The sequence below is a fragment of the Corvus brachyrhynchos genome, unplaced genomic scaffold (genome assembly GCF_000691975.1).
Source record: "Corvus brachyrhynchos isolate BGI_N302 unplaced genomic scaffold, ASM69197v1 scaffold95, whole genome shotgun sequence".
NCBI lineage: Eukaryota > Metazoa > Chordata > Aves > Passeriformes > Corvidae > Corvus > Corvus brachyrhynchos.
Genome location: NW_008238347.1, coordinates 124,837 through 132,525, shown reverse-complemented (window position 1 = coordinate 132,525; position 7,689 = coordinate 124,837). Strand labels below are relative to the sequence as shown.

General features: G+C 44.4%; 1 protein-coding gene across 3 annotated transcripts in view; it reads right to left on the bottom strand.

Annotated features, from left to right (window-relative positions):
• The window catches only part of CNTN4 (contactin 4), a 176,508-nt gene that overhangs the window by 48,248 nt on the left and 120,571 nt on the right, over positions 1–7,689 (bottom strand). For all 3 annotated transcript variants that reach the window (XM_008634445.2, XM_017735222.1, XM_017735223.1), the window contains exons 9-10: positions 4,439–4,575; positions 2,459–2,588 (exon numbers count right to left, since the gene is read on the bottom strand). In XM_008634445.2, coding sequence (XP_008632667.2) covers positions 2,459–2,588; positions 4,439–4,575 — 267 coding nt within the window. The remainder of the gene's footprint in view (positions 1–2,458; positions 2,589–4,438; positions 4,576–7,689) is intronic.

Here is a 7,689-nt window from a genome sequence, read left to right as displayed (position 1 = left end):
CTGCTGCCACAGAGGTGAGTAAGCATAATCCCACACTGAAAATGGGATGGGCTTTATGATCCAACAGTGATCCAAGTTCCTGAATCAGAGTTCTGTGATCTCTGAGCTGCTTTGTTTTCCATATCTAATCACACTCAGAAACAGAGGTATGATATTAAAGACCATAAAAAAGCCCTGAAATCAGCACTGGCTTTGTAAAACACTCCAGAATTAAAGGAGACATCCTGAGGACACGTCCCACCAATGCACCCAGAACCAAATGCTTTAATATTTATATCATATATCATTATTAATAAATTATCACTTCTGAAACTGATTTCTCATACGATTGTCCCGAATTTATGAGCAAAAGAGATTTTTTTGAATAATCCTGTTACTCCCATCTCTGTGATAAATGGTTTAGACTGGTTTTTTGTGAGTCATTTGCTGCATTTTCTTGCTCCTGTGTGAGACAGAGGAGTTGCTCACTGTGGGTTTTGTTCTGTGATGTTCAAAACGTTGTCATTTGGTGTTTAGAAACTCTGGACTCATTTCTCAGCACTGCCACAACTTCTCTGTGCCACTTCAGGAGTAATAAATTTAATTTATTCACACCTTTTGTTTGTCCAATGGGGATTTTAATGACCTTTTTTTCCCACTCTAGGCCCACATTTCATTTTTTCAATTTGTTTTTCAACATCTAGCCTAAAAATTCTGTAAGACAAGACTGCATCTCAAAATATGTATTTTACAGTGTCCAGCAGCACAGGAGTCTGCTTTTATTTAAAGACTCCAGGCAAGATAATTGGCAACAATAATTGAGCAGAATCACTCTGAGAAAAGCTCTGTCTGTAATTTTCCATTTCCCTCTTTCACTTCATTTTGCTGTAAGTCTCACTTGAGATGATTAAACGCCACTAGCAGCAAGTGCTTAACTTCAGGACCTTTTAAAACAACCATTTTAACAGTCAGATCTGTTTAAAAGTGAAAATTTCCCAGGGAGGGCTCAGAATGTTGCCCTGCTTTGAAACTCCAGTGGAAAGGCAAACCTGCTGCTTTCCTTTCAAAATGTGCCTAGTTAAATCACAGATGCACAGGAATTTATCTGCAGGACACCATTTGGGTGCTTTTCCTGTGACAGACAGAAACAGAGCTGCAGAACCCAAGTGAGAAGTTGGCCAAATAAATATTCCCTGACAGGTTTCTCAGACCAGAGTCTCCAAAATCTGGTTTTTGTGTGGACATGAGGAGCTGCTGGGCACAGGGACACCCTGGGAGTCCCCACCAACAAGGATTAAACCTCTCTCCTCTGAAAACATCTCCCTTCTTCCCAAAGCTCCTTTTTTACCAGGTTTTAAGTAGACAGGAAAAGCATCAGTGGGTTTATTTCGATTTCTTTCATGTCCAATAAATCTCAGCATTGTGAAGTCTAATTTATTGAGCATTATCGTACCTTTCTCCAACAGCAACACAGACAATCCTTCACAGGGTTTTTTTTTCTATGCAGGCATCTATCACTGATGATAAAAAATGACCAATAATTGAAACTCCCATAGCTGGAAAAAACCTCGTGCTTTGTTCTTCAGGGTAAATCAGGGAATGCTGCTACTGAACATTTGGTTTGAGAGTGACTAAACTGTTATTTTGTAATCAGGAATTGTGTTTGACCCTTTGAAACAACATCCCTGTGCTGACACAGCACTTACCAGGCCTGCCACTCATACACGAACATGGTTTGGGACTGAGTCACAGCCTGGCAGGGACCTCTGGGATGGTCCCATCCCACCCCTGCTCAACCAGGAGCAGCACAGGAGGTTGCCCAACAATTGTTCTAGTGTCCAACCAACCTCAAAATAAAGTTTTTCTTGTTTGAAGTGGCATTTCCAGGGTTTCAGTTTGGGGCCACTTCTTCCTCTCCTGTCACTGGCACCTCTGAGAAGTTCCTGGCTCTGTGATCTCTGCTCCTTCCCCTCAGCTACTTCCCCACTTGGATTCACATGAGCTTCTCCTGGTATTACGTGGGAGGAGCAGAGTAGGTGTGCACAGAACTGCGGGGCAGAAGCTGCTTTTCTTTGGGATGGGAGTGTTTTGGTTGCCATTAGATTGCTGAAAGGTCTCTTCAGATGGGAGGTTTGTCACCACATCCTCAGCAGAGTCACCTCTGCAGCCCAGGACCGGGCATTTATGGTCCTGGATGTTCTGAATGGCAATGCTCAGGTGTCTCCATAAATAGCTTTAACCAGCAGGAGAGTGAATGCGCCTGCCAGCTCTGTCACCTGCAGGAATATGGGAATATGGGATGAAGTAAAACACATCTGTTCTCTGCTCTCCACTTCCTCGAGTTTTCATTTCACTCCTTCCTTCAAAATAAATCGTCAAAGATCCCCCTCTGCTTCAGATGCTGCAACTTGGCAAAAGCAGCGTGGGCAGAGGCTCCTCTGCCCCTGGGAGGGTGGCAGCACTCAGGGAGTGAACTCACCTATGACACTGAGCTCTGCACTGGCGAAGATGACGCCGTGCCTGTTCTCCGCCACACACTGGTACATCCCGGCGTCCGAGAGACTCACGTTGGGAATGGTGAGAGAGCCCTGCTCCAGCTGCACTCTGCCCTGGGGGAACAGCAAAACAAACTCCAAAATAAACAAGGAGATGCCTCCTCGGAACATAAACCCAGAGGCTGTTGTGCTGTATTTTATAGCAAGGTGGATCAAAGGAAGTAGCAGTAACAAGAAGAATTTGCATGCTGCAATTTATTTGTCTGCCAGCCAAATTTATGTCAGGTTAGAGACTAAATGGTAAAACCAATATAGGAGTTGGTAAATGCAATTTAAATTGGAGGACTTTCCCTTGACCCCTCATTGATTTAATACCCAAAGCATTTAGATTAATATCCCTTTCAAGGAGATAAGCTTGAAGCAAGAAATGCACTTCAGTTCCACAGTGGCACATCCCAGCCAACCCCATCTCAGAAACATTTAAAGCAATGGTGCTTCCACAGAATCACAGAGTCATTAAGGTTGGAAAAGACCTTCAGGATTATTGAGTCCAACCTCTGACCAAACACCACCGTATCAACTAAACTACAGCACATACAGGTGTTTCTTGGACACCTCCAGGGATGGGGACTTCAAACCTCCCTGGGCAGTTCCAAGGCCTGACCACCCTTTCCATGGAGAAATTCCTCCTGGCATCCAACCTGACCCTCCCCTAGCACAGCTTGAAGCCATTTTGAGTCCCTATGGCAATGCAGGCTGGTAAGACTGGTTGCCATCTTAGCCAGCACAGACAGAAACATTTAAAATCCTCTGCAGTTTACTGAAAGCAATGCAGATGTTAATAATTTAATGCTCCTTTACTTCCTATCAGCCACTACCGTGATGTAAGAACAGGACCATCTGCCAGTGACCAGCGTGAAGCAGCCAGAATTAGTGTGTGGAATGAAAGACCAGGCTATCATTTGTCAGCCTGAGGATATGGAGCTCGAGTTATCAATTCTAATAAGTACAGCAAAGCGTTCCCTCCCTCCCCGGGAGTTCGACATTTAAAAAAAAAATTCTAAAATAAAGAGCTATTGGTTTTCTACTTGGCCTTAGGGTGGAAATGTAATGTTTGTGCAATTTTTATCAGGGTTTGATCAAGTATGGGCTGCCGTGTTCTTTTACCATAAGTGAAGGGGGAAAAGTGCTGGCTACTGTGCAGCCAAAGCTTTGGTGACTTGATTGAGTTTGTGGTGACAAGGTGCGGTCATGGACTGGGTGATGACCCTCCAGGAGAGGCTGGGCAGACGTGGTGGTGGGAGGGGTGTGATTCCACAGCTCCTGGTCACCTGCACAGGGACAGAGCTCAGCAGGAGGAGTGGGAACACCACTAAAGACCAGCAGGAACCCAAAGGTTTCATTATCACTTGAAGTTCACCTGAGCATCATAAATTAAAATAATTAATCCGGGGTCATCATTCTCTGGTGACGGATTCCAAAATCCCATTCAACCATTCCTTCTTCTTCTTTCCAGCCTCAGGTTTGTATTGTGGATCCTTCATTTTGGTGAGGAGCTCTGAACGTAGAGCTGCTGTGTGTCCTGCTTGTCCCTGGCAGCAGCTCCTGGAGTCGTAGGGAGGTGCTACCAAGCATGGGAGGGAATGGAGGAATTTCCTGTGAGGGTGGGCAGGCCCTGGCACAGGGTGCCCAGAGCAGCTGGGGCTGCCCTTGGATCCCTGGCAGTGTCCAAGGCCAGGCTGGACATTGGGGCTTGGAGCAGCCTGGGACAGTGGAAAGTGGCAGGTGGTGGAACAAGATGACCTTGAAGGACCCTTCCAACCCAAACCATTCTGCGATTCCAAGATTTTAGAGCACCTCCATCCTCCCCATCCCAAAATAAACACGCACCCAGAGATCAGAGAGCTGGCAGAGCATCAGAGCACCCAGAGATCCCCTCCCCAGGGGGTTCCAGCAGTGCCTACCTGTGGCAGCAGGGGCTCCCCGTCCTTGAGCCAGCGGTAGGAGGGCTTGGGGCGCCCGCTGGCGCGGCACTCCCAGGACACGCGCTCCTCGATGGCCGCGTGCACGTCGCCGATGCGTTGGATCCAGCTGGGCTGGGCTGCAAGGGAAGCAGCAGGGAAGCCTCGTGGCTGGGAACAGCAGCTCTGTGCTGCCAAATGGACGTTTCTTCCCTTACCAGCACGTTTATGACTTAGGTTTAATAACACAATTAAAAACGGCTAAACATTTCTGTTCTTCCTTGAGCCCAGTGCTGCTTTCTGAAGGTGGCACGGGCAATATCAGAAGCTGCTTTTATTTTATTTTTAGTAAAAACCCTTAAAGAAAAAGAGTAGCTTCAGAAAGCCTGCTCATCCTACAAAAACAAAGCAATAGTTACACCCCTGGTCCTTCAAACAGAGGCATTTTCCTCCTCAGGGTCTCTATGACTTGGGCTTCAAAGCTCTAAAATTTAGCTTCTGACTTCAAAATTTGTCATTTAGAACTACTTCTGCACTGAAATGAGGGTGATTCCAGTAACTGCATGGTTATGGGCACTACCTCAGGCCCAGGCTCTGAGTCTTGTCTTGACTCCACATCTTGCCACAGGAATGAAAAACCTTTGGACCCAATAATTGTATTAATTGAATAAACCTAGAAAGGCCACAAGCAGGTATTGGAGACACATTTTGGTAGAGTTTGGTGAAAACTGGCACTGGAAGTTTTCAGCCACTGGTGAGGTTGTATTTTTAATTGTGTTTCACACATTTTTATTGGTTTGATGGCTTTTTTTTTAAATAGAGTTTAAGTTTAGCCAGATTCCACTAAATTCCACTAAAATTACCACATGGTTTTGAAGACCATACAAACCCTCAGACTTGCTGAGGAGTTACCTTTCCTCCAGATATATCTACAATATACAATACTATCCCTCTAAGATCTTATTATTAATAGTATCTTACTATTCCTATAATACTTTTCAGAAGGTCCCATTAAACAATAGATGAGTTCAGATTTTTTTAATTGTCGTTTGCCCTATTTTGACATAAGAACATCTGACTTAGCAGGATGATATTACCAGCAGAGGTCTCCAAGAACCTGATTAATACTTCTCCCCGTGTAATCAAAGAAAAAATTAAGATTCCTCAAAGCCAGGTCGCAACTTTACATATCTCCTTTGGATAGGGACAGGGGCCAGAGATGGGCTCAAAAGGATAAATAAAAAATATCATATCAAAATGGCCAATTGGTATGGTTATACCCAACCAGTGGTATGTCTGTGATGATGTGATGCTGGAAACAAAAATTCAGAGAGCTCAGGCTGTGTTTTCCCCCACCCCTGGCACCCTGAATGTGCCTACAAAGTGCAGAGGAAGCTGCAGAGCTTTCCACAGTCTCAGCTCCAAGGGACTTCCAAAAAAAAGGTGAACTGAGTACCCTGCCAGTGCAGAAGTGAAAGGAAAAGTGAGTGGTGTTTATTTCTCTGGCTGCCCCTCCTGCCCCTGTAATATTTTAAGCTTGTTTATTGTCTGGATATAAAGAGATAGGAAAGGGAAAGCCTTTAAATGTAGGAAGATGAAAGTCAGTTCTGTCATCTGGAGTAAGAACTTGAACAATTCCATCGAGCTGAGCAATTGCAACGGGTTCAGTGGCTCAAGGACATTTGCAAATTACTTGTGAATTTACATATTTACTATTCTAACAGCATCTAACTCATCATTTTGAAGGGAATTTTATGATCCCATGAAAGGAGCTCTATAAAACCCACACACATCCATTTGCCTTTTTTATTTCTGCAGCGCTGTTTTACAGATTTCCCACATGAAAACAAAAAAAAAAAAAAACCAACCCAGACAAAACAACTGGAAATAATCTGCAAATGAAGAGAAGCCATGAATGGTAAGCTGTGCTCGTAACTGTGTGCTATATAAAAGCAAGGATAACTCCTGTGGTGAGGACAGAAAACTCAGAATTCATCCTCATTTCATACAGACTCCCCAGATGAGGGAAATTCTCTCCAAGAGGCAGTTTTTGGGGTAGTTTGTGGGTTGTTCATCCCAACTCCTGCCCTGAGTGCTGAGATTGAAACGTGCAGTGCTGGAAGCTGCCACCCCCAAATTTATATCACCCTTTGGTGCAGCACCCACAAGCCACAGCCTCACACCCCACACCACCCTTACCCCCCCCAATGGTTTGAACTGGTTAAATTTTCTATCCCAGAGCCATTTATGGTGCAGACAACTCCAGAGCGAGCAGCACAGGTCAAATAATAATCTCAGTGAAGAGCTCTGAGTCCTTTGTTTTGCAGGAGCTCGTTCTCTGCTGCTCTTTGGGAGCCTTTTCTAATTAGGTCAACCTCTCCTCTCAACAGTTCAGTGCAGAGAGAAGCTCTTGGCTTCATCCTGGGGAATACTCAGGGGTTGGCTCACGCTGCAAATATGTTTGAGCCACCGAAGGAGAGTCACCACAACCTAATGAAATTTGACAGGCGCCCACTGGGGATCAGACCAAGGTAACACGACACGAGATTCCAGGCATGATAATTAAAATAATTCAAATAAGGAGATGAAACCAGCTCCTCTCTACAACGTTTTCTGGTACAGCTACATTCTCTGAGATAATGGCAAGGTTTAATTTGTGACTGGTCTAGAAAAAGTCCTTTGGATCATTGCAGTGGTGCTGACCAAAGAGGAATTTTTTACAGGAAATATTTTGGCCCTGCTTGGAGTACTCAAGATAGTACTGGCCTTGGAAACATCCTGGAGGAAAAATCTGGAAGCTGATTAAGAATTCATCAGAGTTGCAAGCAAAATTCGTATGCTGAATCTATAAAGTGAAAGAAAAGGCTTAGAGATATAAGCATGACTCTTACATAAGGATTTCTTTAAAGAAAAATCTCCCCCTCCTAGGAGATGAGAGCTGTCTGGAGTTTGTACTCAGGGGAACAGAAGAAAAGTGATGGAAATAGTGAGGAAAAAACCCTGTTTACCTTTGATCACCTTTCAGTCCTTTATGGGGACAGTTAAAACCAGGTAAATAGGAAAATATGCCCAAATATATTCTTACTTCTCTAAGACAAAAAAATCCAGAGGCAGTCTGTCCTTCACTGTAATAAATTGAAAGGCAAAAGTAGGAACTGGAAATCATGTCCCAAAAGATATTTGAAAATGAAATGATGTGGCAGGTGATGATGCATCCCCTCAGAAATGAGTAACAAACCCCCGGAAGTAAGGGA